The 26306-nt window shown below is 31.6% G+C and overlaps 1 protein-coding gene across 1 annotated transcript in view; it reads left to right on the plus strand.

Moving 5' to 3' along the window:
• The window catches only part of LOC143232441 (transmembrane 9 superfamily member 2-like), a 43818-nt gene that overhangs the window by 15564 nt on the left and 1948 nt on the right, over positions 1–26306 (plus strand). Inside the window, exons 7-17 of the mRNA XM_076467900.1 lie at positions 569–692; positions 7725–7804; positions 9658–9766; positions 10500–10632; positions 11727–11788; positions 13088–13145; positions 15128–15185; positions 15986–16145; positions 17551–17702; positions 18592–18703; positions 25908–26079. Of these exons, the coding sequence (XP_076324015.1) occupies positions 569–692; positions 7725–7804; positions 9658–9766; positions 10500–10632; positions 11727–11788; positions 13088–13145; positions 15128–15185; positions 15986–16145; positions 17551–17702; positions 18592–18703; positions 25908–26079 (1220 nt within the window). The remainder of the gene's footprint in view (positions 1–568; positions 693–7724; positions 7805–9657; positions 9767–10499; positions 10633–11726; positions 11789–13087; positions 13146–15127; positions 15186–15985; positions 16146–17550; positions 17703–18591; positions 18704–25907; positions 26080–26306) is intronic.

Here is a 26306-nt window from a genome sequence, read left to right on the forward strand (position 1 = left end):
AAAAGCAAAGTTTGAAGAGAAAAATAGGTCTTTTCCATTTACTTTAGGCATAAGCAATTGGGAAATAACACTTTCTGCCCAGGAACAAGAGAAAGTAAAAGTTTTGTTGCATAGTGTTATTTATTATAATTTTTCTCTCTATAAAGTTTTAGCTCGGAAGGTAGTCAAACGTACTGTTGGTGTGAATGTATTTGTATTCACTATGAGAAAATCCTATATCGTGGATAAATGGAAAAAAGTGTTATTGGCCACTGTTTAGTTCTTCCCTCTATATAGACATACAGTAGCAGGAATAATAAATGCATTTAGTATTCTGAAAATTATTTAATTTTGAAGTTTAAGTTAAACAATTTTTGGAATATTAAATTTGTTACAGTTTAACAATATTTTGGTTGGATATATCAATACTTTCTTTTTCATGAGATTTGTTTTTATGTGTAATCTTATTTATCATCACTTATTCTTTTAATAATATTTTTTACTAAAATATGAAATCAGGTGTATGTTGGTAGTTAAAAAATTTATGACCATAATCTGATGTTATGATTTCCTTTTGTTCATTCTTTAGTATCAATCATAAAGGTACAGATGAAAAAGCATGTGTTCCTCCTACTGAACCACTGGGGATCCCTGGCAAATTGAAAAGTGATGATATTGTAGTTGTGAACTATACTTACTCTGTCACTTATAATGTAAGCAATACTTGAGTTATTGTGTGTGCTTAAGGTCTCTAGATATGGGCTTGGCCTTTTTGCATATATCACAACATTAGAGTACTTTATTGTCAACAGGCATCAATAAAATTATCATCGAAGTGTAATTTATAACTAAAAATTTTTTTATACAAGTTTTAATTTATTAATGTCAAAAGATAATATTTAAAAACAAAATTAAATTTCATTTATATATAGGCATGCACTTCCTTTGTCAGGTCCTAGGTCTCACAAACCTGAGAGGATCAGGTGTGTTTGACCTATTTCTTTTTTGTGGATGGCAATAGTTTCATTGAAGTGGTTTTAGTTACAAGAGAGTATTAAAATAATCACAGGAGGATCAAAATAATCCACACTGACTCTGACTTCTTTCAGGATATAATGTCCATTTAAATAATTCTTCTAATAATTGGTGGGTATATACAATTCTTCTAAGATGATTTTTACGAAGTCTTGTGCTTAGTGAACAGTTCATTATTTTTCAACTCCTTGAGAACATATTAATAAATACCCTAAATAATGCTGTTAAACCAGGTATAAGAACTGTTGTAAATTGTCATTCTATTGTCAGATAGTACCTTCTTAAATTTTTATTTTTTGAATATATGTTATCAAGTGAAAGGTACTTAATACTATCTCCAACAAACATATAACTAAACTAAAAGTGTTAAATACATTTTCTTTTAAAAATTGCTTGGCCAGCCCTAATTGTTCATAGTTATCAAGCTTTCCCTTACACTCACTTAAATTTACATCCTTCACAATATTCAAAAGCCAACCATCCTGTTAGAAAAATAAAATTGTACTATCTGAGGATCACCCATAACCTGCCAAAATTTATATTTTTGTTTCCTAGTCCTATTGCACTCACCGTTAAGCATGAAAAGAGATGATGCATTGGCATTATCAATTCCTTTTACAATTTTAAACACCTCAATCAGATCCCTCAATACTACTACACTTTTATTCAACAGAAAACAGTTTAAGAGATTTCAGTCTCTCTTCCTGTGATAAACACTCCATCACAGGCACCATTCTAGTAATCCTTCTCTGAACTCTTTCGAACAATTCAATGTCTTTACTAAGGTAAGGAGCCCAAGACTGAATACAGTATTCCAAATGTGGCCTAACCAACAACCTATACAATGAAATTATAACCTTTTTTGACTTGTATTCAATATTTCTGTAGATATAACCTAAAATCCAGTGACAACCCACATGCAAAACTCATTTACCATTTATTTGCTCAACTCACCAAATGATCTAAATTGTTTTGTAAATCAACAGCATCCTTTTCACAGCTAGCATCACCCAAGACTTTAATATCATTTGTAAATTTAAGTAATTTATTAACCATTATTTCATTTATGTCTTTTGTTGTAGATTAAAAAGAGCAGAGATCCTAAAATTGAGTTTAAAAGTACCCCACTTGTGATATTAATCCAGTTTAAACTAACTCCAATTGTAACACTTATAAATTTTTGTGGACTCCAAGCTGACACTAAAACTGAAAAAAAAAAAATCAAGTCCACCATATGTTGGTGATATGTATAAAAATGAAAGGAAGAAAATGCATTAGCATGATTTAAATGGTTTTGTAAAATGTTCAAACAATATAATATTTTTTTTAACAAGTTATGGAAATCATTATTTGTCCTTTGCTTTCCTGCTGTGTTTACATCCTTTTCTGCCCATGTAACACTATTCTGAGTGTCATTTTATCTGCTTGTGTTTGCTCAAGGGCCTGAAGAAGGCTTAACAGGGTTCTACCTCACCATCTTTTAATAGATTTAAATGAAGTATTAAGATGTTTTTAATTTTTTTGTAATTTGTTATTTAACAGGCATTTTTTTTCAACATTTCCATCAGCCACCCTTCTATCCAATATATTAACTTTATCTTCCACACCTACAGAAATAATTGTTTTACAAGCCTTTTATTTGGTTCCCTGTATTTCCACAACTAATTAATAGGTCTATAATTACTGGGATAATTTTTATTACCTCTCTCAAAAAGAAGAGTTACATTAGCTAACTTTCAATCAGCTGGTACACACCTGCTATTCAAGGACTGACAAAAAAGAATAGTAGCAAGTGGCTTACATATCTGATCTTTAATTTCCTTCAAAACCCTTAGGAAAATATTATATGGCCCACAAGTCTTATTGTTCTTTACATTTTTTCCAGAATTAATGCCTTTTTCTTGTGGAATACTGATCAAATCTTTATTAGTAAAAACCAATTAAAAAGAGAAATCTAATAATGCAGTCCTCTTTTAATTATTATCGTATATCATCCATCAAAAGTCCTACCTCCCATTCTAATATTATGCTTACCTTTAATGTACGTAAAGATATCCAAACTATTAATTTTTACATATTCAGCGAATCTTTTTGACATCTTAGTTTCTTGTTTCACCAACTTTCTTGATATCAATTCATTTAAATTTCTTAAATTGGTGATGCTTTTTTTTCATCTTTTATACTCTTTGTGAGCTGACCTGGTATTTTTACTTGTCTACCGTTTTCTTTCTATAAGGAATATATTTACCTTGAATACTTAAAATTTATCTTTAAAAACTTTTTCACATCTTATTGGTGTCTCCAAATAACTAAGCTGCCCAATTCACAACAGATAATTCTTGTCACATCCCTTCATAATTTTTTTTTTTTAATATCTTACCAAAATATAATTATTCCTTATCTCCATATGCAGCAAAACATTGAACCTAATAGAGGAATGCTTGGTTGCACCCAGATATTCCCCAATTTCCACCGTTTAAGTCATTTCTATATCTGAAGTTAACAATAACTCTGAAATAACATTGTTTCTAGTGGGTTCCTTGACTAATTGGTGAAGAAAGCCATTTTGACAACAGCATTTCCAATCTATGTGCTTCAAATTAAACTCGCCAGTAATTATGACTTAACTCTTAATTATGAGCTGAAATCTTTACTTCATTGTGAAGTTTTTGATTTCATTAGTATTATTAAGTGGTAGGTAACAAATTTACACAAAAAGCCTCTCCCTTTATATCCACTAATAGAAACCCAAGTGGATTCAATCTACTTGATATTATCTTTGATGTCCTCAATTTCAACAGGATGTAACACATTTCACATAAGATACAGTTACGACAGAAAGTGTTTGTACCCCTGTGTCCCAAGTTGTTTTTTCCTCATAACTTAAAAATTATCATGATTAGGCTAATAGACGTATGATATATTATAATATTATACTAACACACATTTACATACGTTTTTATGTAAATTAAATGACAAATAAACTTTATAAACAAATAACTAAAAATAGGAGGAGCAAGAAGTGTTCATGCAGTTCAGAACGTGTGAAAAAACTGATATTCCCGTAAACATTTTGTTTAGTTTGGCAAATAAACTACATTATACCATTCCAGAACTAGACATTAGGTTCATAATTATTGGAATTTAGCCAGCAAAACATTTACTTCCAGCAATTTAGTGCCGTCTCCATCATTATTTGCTTTATCATCAGTGATTAGAAACCAAATTATTGTAATATACAAGTCTTGTGTCTCTTTCCTGTATTGCTACACAAGTTAATGTGCCAAAATCTACTGTTCAAAGCATAATTGCAAAGTTTAAGCTTACAGGATCACTGGTAACCTCCCTCGTTCCAGATGCCTCACCAAAATTCCAGAGAGAACCAAGAAGAAGGTTCTCAGAGAAGTTAGTAGGTACCCTTGTTTAACACATTATGACATACAGAAACTGGTATGGAAATCTGGGGTTGAAGTAAGCACCTCTATAGTTACGAACATGTTATGCTCTTCTGGGTTCAAAGCATACCGTCCTCATAGAACTTCATATTTAAAGCCTGTTCATTTAGAAGCACAATTGAGGTATGCAAGAAAGCATGTAGATAAACCCTTTACCTATTGAAAAGTATTCTTTGGTCAGACGAGACTAAAATCGAGCTTTTCTGCCACAATGATGTTCATTATATTTTCCGTAAGAAGGGGGAATGAAATCTTCCAAAGAACACTGTTCCTACAGTTAAACATGGAGGTGGCTCGATCATACTACGGGATTTCTTCAGCTATTCTGGTGTAGGCAGCCTTCACCATGCCAACGGAATCATGAAAAAAGAAGAGTACGTTGATATATTAGGCACTTATATCAAGAATGATGCTTGGAACTTGAGGCCTGGGCATCACTGGATCTTCCAGCACAACAATGACCCTAAGCACACATCGAAATATGTGCAATCCTGGTTGCAGAGGAACCATATAAGCGTTCTGGAGTGGCCATCATAGTCACTTGATCTCAACCCAATTGAAAACGTTTGGCATGAGTTGAAGACCAGGGTTCATCAGTGTCATCCGAAAACTTGTTAGAGTTGGAGGCCTTCTATAAAGATGAATAGATGAAAATACTAGTAGAATACTGTCAGATGATCATGGAAGGCTATGAGGAGAGATTGTGCCAAGTAATTCACCTGAACGGCTACACAACTGACCATTAAAGTAGATGCACGAACACTTTCTGCCCTTTCTATGTTTGGTTATTTCTTTATAAACAGTTTATTTGTTGTTTAATTTACATAAAACTTTATGTAGATGTGTGTTAGTATAATATTTATAATATACTCTACTTTCATTATCCTAATCATGATACTTTTTAAGTTATGAAGAAAACACTAGTCACAACGCAGGGGTATGAACACTTTCTATCGTAATTGTACCTCCTTTCCCTCTTAAATACTCCAACCCTGCTAAATAACCTATGACTTTGTATTTCAAAAACATTTCTGTCATTAACGTCATTCATGTTTAACTATGTATCAGCCATTCCCATTATATCAAAATTCTCCATTCCTACAAGTGCTTTAAAACTGTTTTGTTTCTTAACCCCTAGCATTACAGTAGTAACAGTTAAGCCTACCCTTACGACTACTTCTATATTCATTTTTTATACCAAATTTTTTTCTGCCTATTATTATTTTTGCATTTAGTTTGTCGTAGTTCTTACCATTGCCTAGTAGCCATAATTTAAAACTTTCTTTATGACTGAGCTAATAGCCATATCGAACAAACCAGCTTATACATTTTTTAAATGTAAACTATACATTAAAAAAAAAACTCTCTTCTTCCGCTGAACTGATCCCACATGTCCAATCATTATGTGTAGCTACAATCTAATTCACATAATAGGCTATTTTGGTACTAATTTCATAAAAATAATTTAGTGAATAATGTAGAAGTCTGTTATATTTGTGCATAAAATTTGAAATAAATCTTGGTGCTATGTTTGCTGTAGTTAATATTGAATTTTGTATTTCTTGTAAATGTTTTGTGATATGGTACTATGTTTATCCATGCAAGATGTGCATTTTGTATTACTCTGTAAGTATGTGTTTTGTATATCTTAATTATATTATTGGGTTAGGTTCTGTTATTTTTACCTTTCAGATTTCATGCATAATTCAAACATTGCCAGACTTTTGTTTGGATATTATATAAATAGCCCACGTTACTTGAATCGTGGGTTATCCTAGGAATTGGGCTGATATAATGATCTAGAGAAGGTTTTCAAGGATATATATATAGTGTTGGTAGATTTCTTTTATGTTTTTCTAATTTTGCTAAGACTACTCATTGATTATTGAGGACCTTAATTTTGATACACTACTTGTGATAATATTATTTAATATTTGTTGCAGGTACTAATAGTTGTGAATATACATGAATTGGATCATTTAGGTGCATTTTGCTGGCATACATAATGAATAGGATAGGGCTAACTACCTCCACTTGTGACTCCTCAGACTCTGGAGTAAAATAGTCTTGAAGGTTTCCCCAACAATTATTTTAAACTTTCTGCCTTCCAGAAAGTTGGATAGCCAGCAAATGGTAGTCCATTTCAGATGTATGGAACCTTAGACTGCTATGCTGCATAATGTTGAGTATTTTCTCAAAATCAAGAAAACATGCAACAGTGCATTCTTTCTTATTAAACCTATATGTTATTGATTCTGTGAATCTAAGTGATCAGTTGTTTGAATTTTTGGAATTCATTTTTGAAGTCATCTCTGAAAATGTAGAAGTTTGATTGTTGATTATTCATTCTAAAATTTTGCCTGTACAGTTGGTGTGGCTGATCAGTTGGCAGATGTTGTGTTTATTGGCCAGCTTCCCTCCTCTGTGGAACATTAATACAATGATTTACTTCCAAGAAGTGGGGATGTATTCAGATTTTAGAGAAAGAATAAAAAGTGCAGTTGAGTGTTTGAATATTGTACATGTCAGGCAGTAAAACTATAAAATTAAACCATATATATGTGAAAGGATAAACAGTTGAGTGTCTGAAGATAATGAAATGATTGCAAATGATTCATTCAAAGAAGAGGAAAAACTGTATTCATTTTGTCCCAAAAGTTTTACAATGTCATATTACTGTGCATTGATTATTTAGCTAAAGGTAGTGTTAGGATAGGGAAAATAACAGATGAAATATAAACTTTTATCTGACAAAACTTAGATATTCATTTGGGAGATTTTAGAAATAAAACAAATGAAATGTAAAAAGTATAAGATGAAATGATGTATTTTTAATCTTAGAATGAAAGCCACCTTCCAATCATAATGAATCAGTGGATGCTTTCAAAATTTACAGCAATTATTTACTGTAAATACTTATTTTTTTTTTTGTATACAACAGTCTTGTAATGTTTACTTAAGCATGCAAAGTGTTGTGAAGATATACTTCATTTGGATTTTTAGTATATAATGCATTATAATTTTCAAATTTGCTTAAAATACTGACTTGTACCTGGAGGGTTAGATCTTTCAGTTAAGGTGACTTTGGTAATTTTATTTAAGTTTTATGGATGATTAAATAACAAAAGATTTTGATTATAAATAGATTTTATGTTGCCATGGTTCTTGAAAAAAACTAATTGTCTTGTACTTCATGAACATGTATTTAACTTGTATAGTTTCGTAAATTTACAATTGTCCATTTATCTGTAATAGGAGGATAACAGTATCAAATGGTCATCTAGGTGGGATTATATCCTGGAATCTATGCCACACACGAATATTCAGTGGTTCAGGTGAGTTGGTTCTGAATCAGCATTGAGTTTTAAGTTAAAATGATACTCAAAGAAATTAATTCTTGTGCATATATTAAACAGCTTGTTAAATTAAAGATTAAAATACTTGTATCTTGTTTGGAACCTCTTTGGTGCTCTATTAGTTTGTTTGTGAAATGTGAAAGATGAAACCTTTTCGCTTGTGGGTATTGCTATGAATACAAGCAAATATTTAAATCTTAATATCAAATAATGCTAGGTAATGTTAAATGTTTTATTCAAAAAAACAACAAACATTACAACAAGAGACATTAAGTAAAAATAATTTTACCTGTACTTACACAGTTTTTCAATTAGAGCAGTAATTTCAATTTTGATATTTTGTCATTTTGCTACACTTAGTGTAATTCACAGGGAGGGATAAAGGTAATTTTCCATATTTCATTTCTGCACAGTTCTAAGGAGTCTCACTTGTAAATAATGCACCTGTTAGTTTTTCTAGAATTTTTACAGTGATTCTAGAGCATATGTTTACATTTCCTGTCATTCAATGAGAATGTATTTGTCCATATCTTGTTTCTCATACGATTTTTCTGTTCTCAATTTGAAGTTTTAATGTTACATCTTTTTTTTCTCCATCCTTTAATATCAAGGTATCACAGCATATAGTCTGTACAATTACTAGTGAAGGCCAGGTTTCAGAATTGCTGCTGACAAAGTGTAGATGTCATTTCTATCAATGTTAGAGTGATTAGTAGTGTGAGTTGTAGTTTATGGTTTTGAGAGAAAGTGATTAGATGGAGTTCTTGCAAGGATGAACAATTGAATCTTGTGGAATGTTTACAACAATTAGATCTTTGAGGTTTTTAATTTGTTTAGATGTTCCTTTTGTTACTGAAAATATTTTGTATTTTAAATTATATTGGTTTGAAAGCTATGGAAATTTCCTTCAACAACAATATATCAGGTATTTATTTAGTTCTAGTGAGTACATAAGCAATGGCAGAATATTCCAGTGTCTTAAAATCATCATTTGTTCAATATTTTGTTAATTTTAACTTACTCAAACAATTCACATAAATAAAAGAACATATTATAATATGTAAAAGAAACTATATTTGTTCAGTTTTCATTGATCTTAGCTAAGAATGCTATTAGTAAAAATATTACCTAGCTTGAAAAAGATAATGGTCACATACACTATATTAAGTTTTTTTTATTTCCATAATTACTTGTATCATGCTTTCACTAAGTTACATGAAATATGTGCAAAAGAATATGTTAGCAGAAAGTAAGAAAGGTTTGATCATAAAGTGGGAATCAGTAAGTGTGTGGGATAATGTATAAATTGTGTATATACATTGACTTTGTTTTAATAGTTGATTCATGCCTATTGTTGTAGTTGTAACATTATATTCTATGAGGAAAAAATATGGAAACTTGATTAAAAGTTCAGATAACTTGTGAAGTGAAGAAAGTAATCAAATCTTAGCTGAAGTTAAGTATTTTTATACTTGTGATTTATTAAGTTAAACTATTAGAGATGTAAAATTTCAACTTGTATGAGGTTAAGCAAATAACACATAGAAAACTTGACTGTGGGATGTAATATACTGATACATATTTCAGCCTTTACTCTTCTTTCTCTGACAATTTATTTTTTACATGAGTTGAGGAATAGAAGAAAACTGTAAGGATTACAGGTCTTAATTTGCTTGTATTGATCGGAACATACTTTTTGAATGCTTTAATCTGGTCTTTGTTCAGTACTTTAGGACTTAGTAAAGTTTCTTGCTTGGAAATTATGCTTTTTTTTCACTGAAGTGAAACATTTATTCAGTACTGTTTTAATGACAATTATTTTTTCATTTCAGTATTCTGAACTCATTGGTAATTGTCCTCTTTCTGACTGGCATGGTTGCAATGATTCTTCTTCGCACTCTGCATAAAGATATTGCTCGTTATAATCAAATAGACTCTGGGGTAGGTACAAATCTTTAAATTAGATTTTTAAAGTATGATAAATGCTAGACATTAAAATATTTCTCACTCTACTTGCTTAAGTGTGTGATAGACCTTGTGTATCATAACATAGTAATATATGGACAATATGTACTGTTTGGTAGCTCAGTGTGGTAGCTTCTTAATTAGAAGTTACTGGGTATTTTTCATTACAATATTTTAATATTAATTATGACTGTAATAAAAAAAAATTGTCAAAATTTGCTAGTTCATAATGCTCTTACTTAATCATGTTAGAACTTTTAATTAGCTACAGTTATGTTGTTAATGAAGTCCACAGGTACACATTCAGCTATTTGAAGAGCTACATGTGATGAAACATGAGGTATCATTCTTAAATGAAATTTTACTGTCTGTTATTAGAAGTACTTTAATGAACAAGGTGTAATTTGAAATAGTAATTAGCTTTTACTTCATAGGTTGATTATTTTGTTAAGTATGCAGCTTATCTTGCCATGCTGCAAAAAAATATGAAACTAAACTTTTCATGAGATGTTAAAAATGTACTGAACTTGTATGTAAATGTGAGAAAAGTATTTTCAAGTTTATCTTCAGGTACATTTTAAAACATCATAAAAAAACTCCCTTTTGGAATTGAAAAGAAATTGTTGTGATCTTTACAGAATGTAAATAATTGTGACTCTTAGGAGTATACATTACTAACTTCAGTCATCTGTTTGTGACGTGTGTGTAGGATGATGCACAAGAAGAGTTTGGATGGAAGCTGGTTCATGGTGACGTTTTTCGTCCTCCTAGAAAAGGAATGTTACTATCTGTGTTCCTAGGCAGTGGAGTACAGGTTTTCTTCATGACACTGATTACTCTCTGTAGGTGTCATTAAATTACTTCTTTTCTCTTTTGGTATGGAAAAAATATAATTAATTTGTATTCATAGGAGACAGGAAAGTTTATCAAGGCATGGTTACTTTCTCTTCATATTGGTAAATTGTCAGTTACCATTGTTTTTACCAGAAAATTAGAGATATTAAATCTGTCTTGGTTTAGTGATGTTGTGTATAAAATATATTCAGCATACTATGATGTTCAATTATCTGGTTGTGTATCCAATGTAGAAATATTTTTAGTGTATTTTAATACAAGTATCTCATTTCTGTGTAGCTTGCACATGATCTAAAGGTGAATAATGATTTGAAGATAGAATTTTAATTGTGTTATGCTGCATTAAAATTATGAATTTTCAAATGCTAATTTGTCTTCATGATATATTCATTCATTTCTAAAGGATAATAGTTTCCAGTTTTACTTGCAGAGTGATTAAAAAATTCAACAGTTCCTTGTTACAGTGATTTCAACTGCCATTAAGAACTCCTAAATAACATTTAACTAATTGAATATTTTAAAGTGATTAAGTAATGGGAGTGAATCATTTTCTTGTATAGAATACTTAGTATGAGTGGTTAGAGATGTAATGGTTGATTGTATAGAGTACTTAGTATAAGTCGTTAGAGATGTAATGCTTGAGAAATATGGATAGGTACACAAAATCTAGGATGTACAAGTGTGATAAAAATTGGAGAACCAATTTAATATAACATTCAAAATTCATTATTTCTTTCTTTCTTTTCTTTTTGTTTTGCAAATTATTGAAATAAAATGGGCCTCTGGGTTTTGTGGATTTTTTTTGTAAAATATTATTTCCATATATATATAAAATTTTTTCTCAATCAGGTTAAGTGATAGAAAATCTTATCTTGGAACAACGAGCCATTAAATTTCTACTTGTTGATTTTGCTGAATGATTCATTGTAACCTTAATTTTGTACTCTACAAAGATAAAAGTTTACAAAACTAGTGTAAATTGTATTTAAAATTTATTACTTCTTTAATTTAGAATATTAAAGTGATTTTTTTTTCCTGTACTGTTACTCCGTAATTACTCTTTCCTTTTTTTGTTTTCTAGTTTTTGCCTGTCTTGGCTTCTTGTCTCCAGCTAACAGAGGAGCTTTAATGACCTGTGCAATGGTATGTTTTATTAATCTATGAGCTGTAAACCACTTGCATGGGTCAAAATGATTACTGTTCATTACTGCTGCTCAGCTTTACTATAATACTTAAACACACTAATTCTAAATTGCAATTTTATAATAAAAAAACTGAAAACTATTTTTTCTGTAGAAACCAGATTATACATCACAGTGAACTACAGAAAATTAAGATAATTAGCACCCATTGTTTTATCTTTTAGGCATAGCATAAACCATTATATGTGAGAGTAAAGATTATTTTGTCTAGTATGTGATGGTTTTGACTTTCAGTTTATATTAAAGCTGAATAAAACATAATTGCACTTTTTTTTTCCTGAAAACAGTTTGAAATTATTGAGGATTTTCAGAATTAAGAAGATGTTCTTCAAAAAGTATCTTCAGTATTATATATGACCTCAGGCTTTAAAGTTATTTGCATTGCATAAAAATTATCACTACTAACTCTAATTATCTACATATTTATTATCTTAATAAATTAGCAAACATAAGTTCTTTCAAGGTAATTTGATTATAAAGATAAAAATAGATAAATCTATGTATATTTTGTTTCTGCTGTATTAAGAATTATAATGCTAAAAGTTTGTGTTTGTTTCGCTATGTACTAAGCAGCAAACTCTCTATTCATTATGAACAACTGTTTATTGGATTTTCTTCTTAAACTCTTTGCAAAAAGATTTCTACTAATAGTAGATAGCCACTATTAGTAATTTCTAGTAACTTTACTGCTGCTTTTAATGATAGAATAAAAGTGACACCAACTGTAATATATGTTTTCATTATTTCTTATATTCTTATGCTCAGTTCTTGCTATTAAGTTTTCCTTGTTTATGTAATGATATTAATGGTCTCAATAAATTTCTTTTTAATATACAACTTTTATTAAATCAAGACTAGTTGATGACATTTAATTGATAGGTAAAGTTATTTGTATAAATAAAAATTAAGTCAGAATGTAACACTGTGATAGAGAAAGAAACCACAAAATAAGATGGTAGTTCCAGTATGCAAATGAATATATAGTGTGAATAAAACCTCTTGTAGTGTGTTGGTATTACTAGTAAGTGCACATTTGTCTGTTTAGTGAAAAGTTAGTGACAGCTTATCTTTTACTTGGTACTTAATTTGACTTATAAATAAATAGTTTTGGTGAGGATTAACTGTTGAAATATATAAAAGAAATGTAATATTTGCATTTTATTTTACTCTAGTTTGTTTACTCATAACATGTCGTCTACCCACTAAGAGTATTTCCATTCAAACTTCTTTATTATTTCAGGTTTTGTTTGTGTGTTTAGGCACACCAGCTGGTTATTTTTCTGCACGAATTTACAAAAGTAAGTCTACTTTTACTTCTATATGGTTTATTTCAAGAAGACCTGAAACTTAATTGAGTTTTTAAATTAATTAATAAAATCTTTCTTTATTCAATATTAAAGCTTATTCCTCAAATATTTTTAAAGATCCTTTAGTTATTTGGACTGTTTATTTTTTACGGTACCATGTAGATATGATTTTGATTAAGTGGCCAACACTATATTTTAGTTCTTTCTTGTCTGTAATGGTATTATACTCATTCCAGCCAAGTCTGGGTGATACTAGTTTTAGAGATGTTCACGTTCTGAGGTAAAATTTAAAACATAATTTTAAGGTTGAAATTGCCTAACAGTAAAACTCAGTCTTGCCATTTTTTATATACATAATATAGATACTTAAATCACATTTAATTGTATCCCAAGTGGTATAATCATTTATGTTTAGAACAGAATTTGTGTTATAGTCTGTAATTGCATATTTGTACACTAGTTGATTAGGTTAAGATTTTTTAAGCCATTAGAAATGAAATAGTTTATTCAATTTTTTGTAACTGATTGAGTTGTTTGTATGGAAAATTTATTATTAGACGGTGCTTTCATAATATTATGTTAGCAATAATATCTGTTCAAAACCAGCTACATTTATCAGTCAGAACTAAAAATTCACCCAGTAAATAGTTAATTTAGCATAGTGATATAACTAGGATTATGCAGTGTCATAAAATAATCTTCTAATTATTAGAATGTGTTGATTCATCATTTGGGAATATTTGGTAATGCAGATAATATAGTTTTATTTCTAAAGAAAGAGTAATCTGATATTTTTATTTTAAAAAAACAAATGCTAATACTTGTTCAGAAAACTATTTTGATGTCAATCTTGCTCCAATCGACACAGGTCAAAGGCCATGCCATCCTGTTTGTTGACTCTCATACAAAATGTTATTCAGCTGTAATTTGATGAACCTATGTCAATAAGTTTGGCATCAAATTGAAGACTATATTTCATATTTTCGTGTTATACATTAGTTAATTTTTTATTTTAAAGGTAAATAAATAAATTTTTGTATGTTATGTGGTATGTTGAAATTAGATTTCAATTACAGTGGCTATAGTTTGTTAAGAATTAGGAAGTCAGAATACCTGTATTGACAAGCTAGATTGTAAAATAGAAACATGCTATCTTTTCTATTAGTTGAAATATTGTTTATGTACTGAATAAACACTGGCCCTGCTCACTTCTTTCCATTTTTAGAAATGCTCCCTTGTATGTGCTTACTTCTCTCTCACATATGAATAACCAACCAAAAGCTCAGAATTTCCCCTACTACCTTTTTCCAGCCACTTAGAAGAATTATGACACTAACTCATTCTTTCAAAACAAGATTTCAGGGCAGTAGGTTGAGTCTTTAGTTTGCTCCAAATTTCCTATTTTTATAGATGCAAATACATCTCAGTTACTAAGATTATTAAACTATAGTGGGAATAAGTGGAATAATTTGTTATTTTGTTTATTTCAGATATATACATAAAACCTAGTAGCACCAATCAGTAAACTAAGAGTTCAACACAGTAGTTCAAGCACTAAATTTGTATCATAGTGGCCCAGTGAACATGGGCCATAAGCATGGTTTCACTAGTATTTAAATATATCTACTATCCATCCAGTGATGGATAACTAGTTTAATTTAATTGTAAAACTTGTCTGAGAGTAGGCAAAATGTTGCTGTATAAATAAGAATATTTAGATATCTTTGCTGTCCCTAATTTCATGTACATTTCTGTAGACAACAGTTGAATAATGGTAGTAAATAAAATATATGCTTATTTCTTTAATGTAATTAATCAATATCCAGTATAATTTATTATGAATATGTCTGTGATATTTCCTAACTAATTTCATATATATATATTTTGTAATTTGATATGGTCATTTATTCCAAACTAATTTGTTCAATTTGTCAGATGTAGGTAAAACTGTGAACTGTTTCTTCTCCTTGTAGGTTTTTCTGGTGAAAAGTGGAAATCTAATGTGTTGTTGACAGCACTTCTCTGTCCAGGGTTTGTATTAAATGCTTGTATCTCAAAATGTAATCATGTTTTAATTCTATTCAAGTCCTATTTATATATGTTTATACATACAAATTCAATAAGTATTAAAATCAATGCCAAATGTGATCCTCTGTTTACTTGGAACAAAAGAAAACTAGAAAACTTAGGTTTGTCTTGTATGTCTAGTAAAGAATATAGTACCAATGAATATAAATTAAGAAAATGGTTAACTTTGATATTGTTATTGGTGTATTTTTATCAGTCTACAGACTGTCTATTTTAGTTTGCCAAACTGAAACCACTAATGAGAAAAGGAAATCAATAATCATTTAAAAATTTAATGAAAATGTTTCAAAAAATTGTACTTGTTCTAGCAAAGGCTCATCTGAAGGTGTGAAACAATTCTTTAGTCTTACTTCTTTCATTTCCTCTCTATATTGTGTTAAAATATTTTCATTAAACATCTGTTATGAAGTACAGTTTACCTGTTGCCTTTTTATCAGTAACATTATCACTTCAGAAATTTTGTAATAAAATGTGTGAAGAGATGACCTTGTTATGTTAAAAGTACCTCTCAGTGTTTATATGAATATTTAAAAGGTTAACTAATAAAACAAGTACTTTATCTGAAAGAAATATAAATGTTAATAAGTAGGAGTGCTGAAGTTTTAACAGATTATTTATTTTGTTAAGTTTCATTTAATGGTTTTCAGACTGTATAAAAAAAATCAGGTTGTATACTTAATTATACAGGTTTTTGTTCTGAGAAAAGGCCTGGCTGATTTAAACTATTTTCTCACCCTCTCTAGTCTGCTTTTTGGTTTATTTTTCATCATGAACTTGATCCTGTGGGCCAAGGGAAGTTCTGCTGCCATACCGTTTACTACTTTGCTTGCTTTGTTGGCTCTCTGGTTTGGCATTTCTCTGCCTCTCACTTTTGTTGGTGCTTATTTTGGTTTTAAGAAAAGGGTAAGTTGAAATTACCTCTGTTTCAAGGATAGATTAGGTAATAAAATTGAAAAGTCTTGTGTAGTAATTTTTTTAAAATTATTTGTATATGTTATTTGGTAGGTTTGCTTGAAACAATGAGAAATTTAACCAAAAGAGTTTAATACAATCTTACTTCTCAGTGGATCTCAGTGGTGAATTATATATGAATATTTTCATTGTAGATAGTTATTTTGTGACTGAGAAAAAACAAAACTTAGAACATTATTATTTCACTGCAGATAAAATTTTGATTTGCTCAAAAACTGGAATATTTTTGTATTTATTTGTTAGGCTGTGTGTGATACTGTGGTTAAAAATCTAGGTTGCGTATCACAGTCTTTAGGGCTTAAGATATTTGTCTCTGAGTACACTCCACAATTTCAGTTGTGGCTGCTTTTTATAAACAACACTCAATTTTGTTGTTTGGAGATGTGAAAAATTTATGAATTTGTGGACATTCAGATGTTTTGTTTAAAAAATGTAGGTTATGAGATTTGTGAAAATAATTGAGAGCAGAACATGTGTAATGTTTAATCTTAAATCTTGTCATGGAGTAACAAGATTGAAATAATGACTATTTCAAAATTGAGTATATTCAAGAACCTGTAGTGAGATTTGTCCCATGAAGAAGTGTCACATGGGGTACATAGTGTCCTCTGGTGGACTCGGTGTATATATATGTTGCAGAAATATTTTTCTTGAATGTCTTCTTTTCCATTTTATGTTCCTGGTCACTTGGTTTAAACAGCCAGACAAACATTTTGTAGTTGTAGGCGAGCTGGCTGATCAGTTGTTCTTCCTATTGTCAACAGTTCAAAATTAGTAGTTATTATGGCCCAACCTTAAGCACTTCTGACCTGTCTGTTTTGTCCACTTGTGCTTCATAAAGTGCCATTTAGGCTCAAAATTAGTTTATTTGGGTTAATGTTAAGTTTTTTGGAGTTTCAGATTTAATCTGTATATATCTATATTTTGATAATTTTAAATATATAGACATTAGGATTGAACCTATGAACACATCTTTTTTTTCCATTATTTTAGTAAGAAGGGTACTCTACTTAAGTTTGTCATCTTTTAACACAAGAAATATAATTCTTATATTCATACTGTTATATTCAAAATGATTATACTGTATTCATCCTCAAGTAGATTGGTCATATAGTATCCTTGGTACCTGCACTTTAAAACATTGAGGCAGTTGTTAGACAAACATTTACCAATAACAATGAAATTGTACGATTTGGACATAAAACGTTATGGCTCTATTGATTAGCAATGTTATATTTTATTGGTATTTCTATTTTAATTTAATATCTAAAAAGTTTAAACTCATAAAAAATATTTTTAGAATTTTATTTTTTAAATATGAAATTTTTACATGTAGACTGTTGAACACCCTGTAAGAACAAATCAGATACCAAGACAAATTCCTGAACAATCCATCTACACCCAGCCTGTGCCAGGAATTATTATGGGAGGTATCCTTCCATTCGGATGTATTTTCATTCAGTTGTTTTTCATTTTGAATAGTATCTGGTAAGTCACATTAAGTTTTCCATGAAGTTCATTTTGTAGTTTTGGACCTACTTATGTGCCTTTTGTCAGTTGACATAGAGTTGTTTTTTATGCCTGAATAATGTACAGTAAATTTTCTAGTATTTTTTTTACTAAATTGTATATCTTATTGTTATTTATGCTTTCACTAATTTCTGTTTATATATGCTAGAACTTGACTAATGTTTTGTGTCAACACTATACTAACAGTAAAGTACCTATTAGTTTTAAAAACTAATGGAAAATGAATAAATTCTGTAAACATATATATTTCTCTTTTTTGGAATTTAAATGTTTAATTTAATTAAAGACTTTATAGTAAGTTATAAGCATTATACCATTTTATAATTTTTTTTTTAAATCTAGGTAAAAGGAATAATCACTTAACATACTGTTGTGTACTGAGAACATTATGTGGAAAAGAAGGCTAAATACTCTATTTTTTTTCTGAAATTTAATGTATATTTATGTTTTGTGTTTATCTGAAGAATTTTGTGATTGATTGTACTGTAAGCTGAATAAATGTATTTATGCATTTAGGTTTTACCAATAAAATATGTAAACAGGTGTTTTGTATCATGACTTTGTTGTTAAAAGAACAGTTTTTTTTTTAAATTTTCAAACTGTAGTTTACACGAGTTTGCTGATTTCAATTATGTATAGCATGACAGTAAACATTTACTTTGTGTTTTGAATATCAGATGAATATCAGTAGACATAAAGGGTATTATTTCACAAACAGTGCTTATTGTAGGTTATTCACAGTGGTAGTTTTGGCCATGCATTGCTTGCTGTAACACAGATTAATGCTTGTGCACTGCACTGTTGTTGTTTCAGAAATCACAATTTTTAAATGTATATTTATGTATAGGTCCAGCCAGATGTATTACATGTTTGGATTTTTATTTCTTGTCTTCATCATCCTGATCATCACTTGCTCGGAAACAACTGTGTTACTATGTTATTTCCATCTGTGTGCTGAGGTTAGCCATATGTTTGTTTATCATTTAAGTGTACTTGTGGGATATTTTATATTGAAAATTTAGCTATTAGTATGACACTTTTATAACAGTCAAAGAGCTGTTTATAACCCAGTAAGAAATGTATTAGTTTTTAAAACCACATACCTTGTTTATTTCATAACCATTGTTTTTAGCCTATTTTGTCTCTCCAGTCATGCTAGGTTGATGATAAAGCATGTTATTCACAGAAGCTTTATGTGTATTTAGTTGAGGGGTTCAACCAGCCATAGAGCTTTGTGCTACACACGTCTATACGATCATAATGAAAAATATTTAACTTTCGAGCTTTCATTTAGATTGTGCATCTGATTTTTTTGCTTTTATTTTATATGTTGTAATGTGGAACAAACAGTTTTACATGTACTTGTGTAAAACTTTCAGTGACTTGTACCAAATTGCAGATTAAAAGTATCACCTTCCATTGGATTAGTTAGGATGGCTAGGTAGCCTGAAACAAATTCTTTATCCATCTTTGTATAAAACAAAAAAAATTACATCAAACTATAACTTCATGAGCTTGCCTCTTAATTTATTAGAAATGTATTCATGACACTCAAATATAACTGTTATATTATTTTGGTTTTTAAATAGATTTAACTGCATAAATTGTTAGTTTATCACAAGAAACAGAATTTACAGACACTTCACAGAAATTTTGTAAAATTCCCTGTTTGTAGTTGGTTATGATTTATTGCTGTTATTTTAGTCCAATACTGTTTTACCTCCTTTCTCAAAAAACTATCTTAACCATCTTTTTTTCTTATTCTATCTTGTCTGGACTTTTACACCCCTTGAGGTGGATTACTGTATGTGGTGAGGGGACCTCCCAGAGAAGGTTGTATACTTTCAGTTTACCTCCTCTGGGACCTAAACATCCACCCATGTGTTTACCATGTGGATGATCCAGGAGAGAATCCTGGTGATTGAGGGGTCCAATATTAACACACCACTTTGGCCTTGAATTTCTGTACACAGATGGTCTTGGATTTCCCCTTCCCCTCCAGGAGCTATTGGCTGGTCCACTTGGGCTAGGGTGAACTGAGTACCAGTGTTGGACATTCTCAACGAGTGTTGTGAACATTGTTTCTGATTCTGGTGTTTGGGTATGGTGCTCACCCTGGTGTTGCTGCAATGTTTTGTTTAGAATTGTAGTACATCTCCTTAGAGGGCTCCATTGTGGGTGGGGTCATTGGGCACTGAAATGTAACATCTCTATTATGGGTACCCCAATTTATGAAAAAAAAAAAAATTGAAAGACAGATTATCAAAAAATGACCACATGTATGACTGTTATACTGTTAACATCACAGTCAAATTCTATTCTTCGATTTCTAATTATCCATTCCATATCCAAGAAATTCTTAGGGCAAATGTCCCCTTGCCTTTTTAATTCAAAATGTATTAGTGTGGTTTGCTAGTTCTCCTAAGTCTATAGAGAGGTTGCACTCTGAATAGATTTTGGTGGAAATATCTTCACCACATATACCAAACTCCTCTTGAAATCAAAGGCCATTGGGGATATACCCATTGAGGTTACTCCCCATGCAACTTTGAATTCTTCTAGAAGGGTTACAGGTGAGAGAGATTTAAAGAACATTCCTGTATTAGAGATCCTCATTGGTTTGTCTAGTCAAGTCGTTTCTGCAGTGTGCAAAATCTCCACTTACAAAGACAGAATTATGATGCCTACTAATGTTCTGACATTGATGTTTATATCACCACGTCTTCCTGCAATAGTCAAAGCAGTTTACCTTAACTGTAAGGTACAGCCATATATTCCCAACTCTCTCGGATGTTACCAGTGTCAATGGTTCAGTCACTCAAAAATATCTTGTCATGCTTGTTGTAGTGAAAATCACATTATTTACAAGTGCAAACCAGAACCATGCTGCATTAACTATATTGGTCCACACCCCTCTTACTCTATTTTTTGTCCTAAATGGGTGGAGGAGAAAGAGGTGCAATGGTTGAAGACTATAAATAATATTTCCTACCCAGAGGTTTGGAAATTGTCCCCAATTCCATCTTGGATGTATACTGCACTCCATTCCACTGCCACAGCAGGAGTGCAGACAGATCTCTCCATGCCTCCAGCAGAGTTGTTTATAAAACATCTGAAGAATATTTGCCCTTTATGATTAAAAGAGTTGATAAATCTATATCTACTTTTATTTTCGTCCCTGCCACTCCTTCCAATTACTGTCCGGTTCCACTTCTTTGGCTTCAGGTTCGGGTGTTTTCTCAGGTTCATCCTCTTCTGCAGGCCCATGAAGTAAAACGACTATTTATGCCCTCAATTGTGGAACCTTTGTCCACAGACAGAGACCTGCCTACTTGACCCAGGGCAGGATCCATGAAGTTTGATGACCATCCAATAAAGAAGAAAAAATGTGGTTGAAAACAATAGGGGTCCTCACATCTTTCTCCTCCACATAAATAAAAATGGTCACTCTAATCCAGTGGAACTGTTGGAGTTTTCATTCAAATATAGATGACACTAAGGACTTGACTCTTACCATCTCGTGTGTCTCTCCTTACTTACAAGAAATGTTTCTTAAGCGTGCCAATAGAGTCACCCTTCAGCAGTTTTCTTTGTACAGAAATGGCAGGTTGTGTGATGGATGAGTGCATGGTGGGGTGATACTGCTGGTTGATCAGCATGTGCCCATCCTATCTTTGTCATTTGATACACACTTGGAGGCTGTAGCCATCTGTACTTCCTTGGATCGTATCATCACTATTTCTTCTCTTTACCTGGCTCCTGAAGAGACCTGTGATCAGTTAGAGCTTGATGTCCTCATTGAGCAATTGCTGTCTCCCTTTTTTATCCTAGAGGATTTTAATGAACATAATCCCAGCTGGGGTGGTGCTGATATTAATGGGAGGGGTCATTACATAGAGCATATGATCTTGGATCACAATCTCTCTCTCTTCAGTACTGGTTCTTTTACTTATTTTCATGTATTTTACTGATGGTGATCTTTCTATCTGCTCCCATTCAATTTTCTCATATTTTTCTTGAAGGGTTGACAGTAACTCATGGGGCAGTGATCATTTCCTATCATTTTGAGAGATTGTTCATGGTTGATGCCATCCAACCTGTGTGCCTCGATGGAAGTTGAACCAGGTCAACTAGCCCTCAATCACTGCTCTTTCAAAACTACTTGATCCCCGCCATCATCTGTAACCCATCGATAACTGACTGCATGGCAGCAGTGACTGACTGTATTGTCCAGGCAGCTGCTCAATGTATTCCTAATCCCTCGACACATTTCCTACAGATCCTTGTCCTTGATGGGATTCTGCTTGCCACATGGCAAGAAAAGCTCAAAAATGGACCTGGGATACCTTTCATAGGTATCCCACACTTTTAAACCACATCACAATTCAGGACAGGATTTGAAAGGTTAGTGAACAGTATACTTCTACTCCCCCCCCCCTGTCTGTCTGCTCTGGTACTATCACTGCTGTGATAGTATGGCCTGTCCCATACATGGACTATGGTCCTGAATTCAAGGCCCAGCTCTGCGTCAGATGGCAGTCGACTTAGAGTGAGCAAAGCGATTACAAGCTCTTCCAGATCAAACCTTCTAATGCTATTTGGCTCTCTTACTCCCATAAGGATTGGAAGGAGGAAGTTGTTCTGGCTAGGCTATGCATTAGTCAGTTTTTAACTCCGTGCTTTCTTTTATCTGGTACTGATGCACCAATGTGTGGTCTGTGTAATACTCCAGTCACAATAACTCACATTTTATTGTCTTTTTGTTGTTACAATCAAGAGAGACGACACCATTTTAAACGTATTTTTACCATGGGTTCACCCTTGACATCGACAAAGTCGTTGATGATGATGACACTGTCTACTTTGGTTGTTTTTAAATTTTTAAGGGTCATTTGTCTTTTTAAGCCTATTTAAGATTTTAATTTGAATATTAGATTATGTTTTGTTTTAACATGATTCCTTTTTTACATATTTTAATGATTTTACTATTTTATTTTTTTTATTGGTTTGTCTTGACCCAACTAGAGCCCACCCTCATTAAGTGGTTCTTATATCCTCAATCCACAGGTGTTTTGGTTAACAATCTTCATCTACCATTACCTCTATCTCAGTCTCTGCTTCATTAACATCAGTTGGGCAACATTTCCATACATCATCACCCTCTCTCTCTTCAGGCATTGCTTTTGTAAACTCCACTGCTTAAACTTGGGGACTGACTTCATGCATTGCATTTTTTCTTTCCAGGTTCATAAGACTTTCTTCCATGTCCAGTTACCAAAGGTGATACTTTACCTTCTGTCTTTGGTCTCTTTGATGTGGTTTTTATCCTTCCCATCATTCTGCCCTTCGTCTTTTCCAATTCTTCACTTGTTTTGACAAAGACTTGGCTATTTTGTGTGTAGCTATTGGGCAGTTTCATCAAACAGTTTTTCTCCAAATTTTATAAGGTTTTGCCCTCCCTTACCATTTCCCTCCTTTTCCACTCCTTTCAGGTTCATGCATCTTCCATGTTCCTTTGATTTGTTTGTTTGGGATCAGGTGTGATCCCTTATGACCTCTCCCATTCTCTTTTTGAACCTTTGTTGACATGTTCCACATATGATCTTCTTCAACACCTATTTCCTTCTTTCCCTTGTATGTGGATGTTGTTGATCAGATATTAATTCCATCAATGTTCCCACAATCCTCTACCATTTCATTTATCTTGTATCAAAACCAGTTCTTCTTTCCTAAGTTTTATGCTGCATGTAAAGGCTGTTTGGCTTTCACACAATATTCCTTGCATTCTATCACATTTACTCCAATTCTGATCCAGATTGGTTTCTTTTTCTGATTCACTCTTTGGTATTATGTGGTATATAATGCATCCTTTCAGAGTTCACTTTACTGACTTTTTCTTTCTTGGAATCCCCTTGTTTCCTGTGGTTTAACCAATGTCCCACTAACTGATTGGATTCATCAACTCATTAGTCTGGCATATCCTGATTTATCCTTAGAAGGTTGCCATCTCCACATTGTTTCTTCTCATCAAATTTGCAATGTCAATATGTCTTTAGCTACTCTCCTTTGCAGTCCATTTGAGGAAATTGTTCAGGCTGGAATGTGGATTTAATCTTAATAACCTCATCTCTTGTTATCTGCACAATCTGGCTATATCTTCCTCAGATGGATATTGTCTCCCTCCTATAACAATTCCATACACATCCATTTGTGTTTGAATGGGGATAAATTTTATTACATAATCTCATTTGGGATAAATTGTTATCTGCACAATCTGGCTATATCTTCCTCAGATGGATATTGTCTCCCTCCTATAACAATTCCATACACATCCATTTGCATTTGAATGGGGATAACTTTTATTACATAATCTCATTTGTTTTCTCTTCAGAGACCCTCATTTTTTTTCCTACTGCAATACTGCAAATGGGATCTCACTTCCTGGTGGGTTTTGTCTGGTCAGATATACTTTGCCTCAAATCAACACTATTTACTAAATGTTCCATAAGAGTAGCTGTAGAGGTGGGGTGTTCTGCAAGACTACTGGTAGCATGCCCATTGATATATACATATTTCACATTATCCATAGGTGGTTTTTCCATTGTGCACCATCACTCAGACTTTCATGAGCAAAGTAAAGGAAGATCTCTGACACCTTGATTGAATAAATCGAGAACTGTCTGTTTTTTAATATATGGAATTTTGTATGCCTATTACTCTTTCTCCAGTGTGGCATTCATTCAGCCTCCTCACCTGTCCAGTTGAGGTTGGGGTACATACATTGCTAAGTCAGGTTGTTTTTTTATAATGAATTTCACTTTTCAGAATACATTTTTTGGGGTGCATACATAGCTAAGTCAGGTTGTTTTTTAAAATGGATTTCACCTTTCAGAATAAATTATACTTGTGCATTTTTTTACCCTTATCAGGTTCATTTCCTTCTTCTAAGGCAAATATACCTATTTCAGAAGTAATATGGTTACCCACTTGTGTGCTTCAGTTCATCATGGAGAACCCTTGTTCAATCTTGGTGTTTGCTGTTTGCTGGGTTTAAATGTTGTGTGTGTATGCCAGCCCCCTCTCTCTTTGTAGTATGGGATTCTAGTTTTGTGTGAGGAGTGATAAGACCATATTAGAAGTTATTTTTTCACTTTGGAAGTGTATATCAGATAGGTACCTAACTCCTGTTACACACTTCCTTCTCACTGCTGGTGTTATTCTTTGATGTCATGCTAATTCTCAAAAGTAAAAATTTAGTGGGAATAGCAGAGGTATCTAATAGTGCCATTATAGGTGATACAAAACTATTGGTGGAAAATAGTCATGTGATATGTACATGTTCAGTTGTGGTATGAAATTGGTGGGCTATATAATACATCATGGTGTGCAGTCTGAAATTTTTTACCAATGCTTAGAGAGCAGCAAGGAGATTGAAATAGACATCTGTGAGAAAGGGCAAATACCAGTTGGAAATATGTTGTTATGAAGGTTGTGTTAACATCACAGTGTTAAGCTCTATTCATTTCATGAGTGTATGGATTACATCCTAAAATACTGCTCTCATTCTGAAGGTTATTTAATTTGTATTCCATTTTTATTACACATTTTGTAATTTCTTCCTTTAAATCCTAAACATTAGATTATTTTAAGAATTTAATAAAACTCATAATGAAGTTGACTGCTTTGCCTTGTTTGAATGTATTAAAATATTTCTTGAAATGTTTATTTCAGATAATCAACATTAGACTGAAAATATAGAGCTAACTAGTTAAGCTATTGTTTTTTAATAATTGGGATAGTGAACTCCAAATTTTAATGTCTTTCAGTTTACTATAATGTAAATCTGTATTTAAAATATTGCAGTTTGGCACAGTGATGTTACTTAATTATTTGTATCTGGTATTATGTTATTAAATGTGATGTTTTCTGCTGAACTAATGGTCCTATTTATCTACCACCACTGTTGGGAACAGTATTTGAAACATATATATAATTTACAGAAAATGTTCAACTGTATTTCTTTCATTTTATTTAATACTACACTAGTTTTTAGAAATAAAGTTTGTATTTGTAGAATATTAGTTATTGAGATTTAAAAGTGGGAGTTTTAAACATTTGTACTTAATATTAGTATAAATTACTTAAATTTATTTTTTGTTTCAGGATTACCACTGGTGGTGGCGCTCTTTCCTAACAAGTGGCTTTACAGCAGTTTACCTATTTGTGTATTGCATCCATTATTTTATCACTAAGTTAAATATCACTGGCTTCACCTCTACATTCTTGTACTTTGGCTACACTTTCATTATGGTTTTTCTCTTTTTCCTTCTCACAGGTATGTATGATTAATGCAGAATTTCATAAGCAAATTTAAACTTTCTTTGAAATTTTGATCTTATGTAAAGAATTTTTAGTTTTTGTACCTACATTGTGAAGTAATAGAGAAATTTAAATTCCACAGGATGCATGTTTTTTTTATATATAAAATACAGTTTAGATTTTGTTGTGTGATGTTCCTTTAAATTGTTATTAGCCTAAATTTAAAATTTATTTGGAAGGAAT

Source organism: Tachypleus tridentatus, chromosome 11 (assembly GCF_004210375.1).
Source record: "Tachypleus tridentatus isolate NWPU-2018 chromosome 11, ASM421037v1, whole genome shotgun sequence".
NCBI lineage: Eukaryota > Metazoa > Arthropoda > Merostomata > Xiphosura > Limulidae > Tachypleus > Tachypleus tridentatus.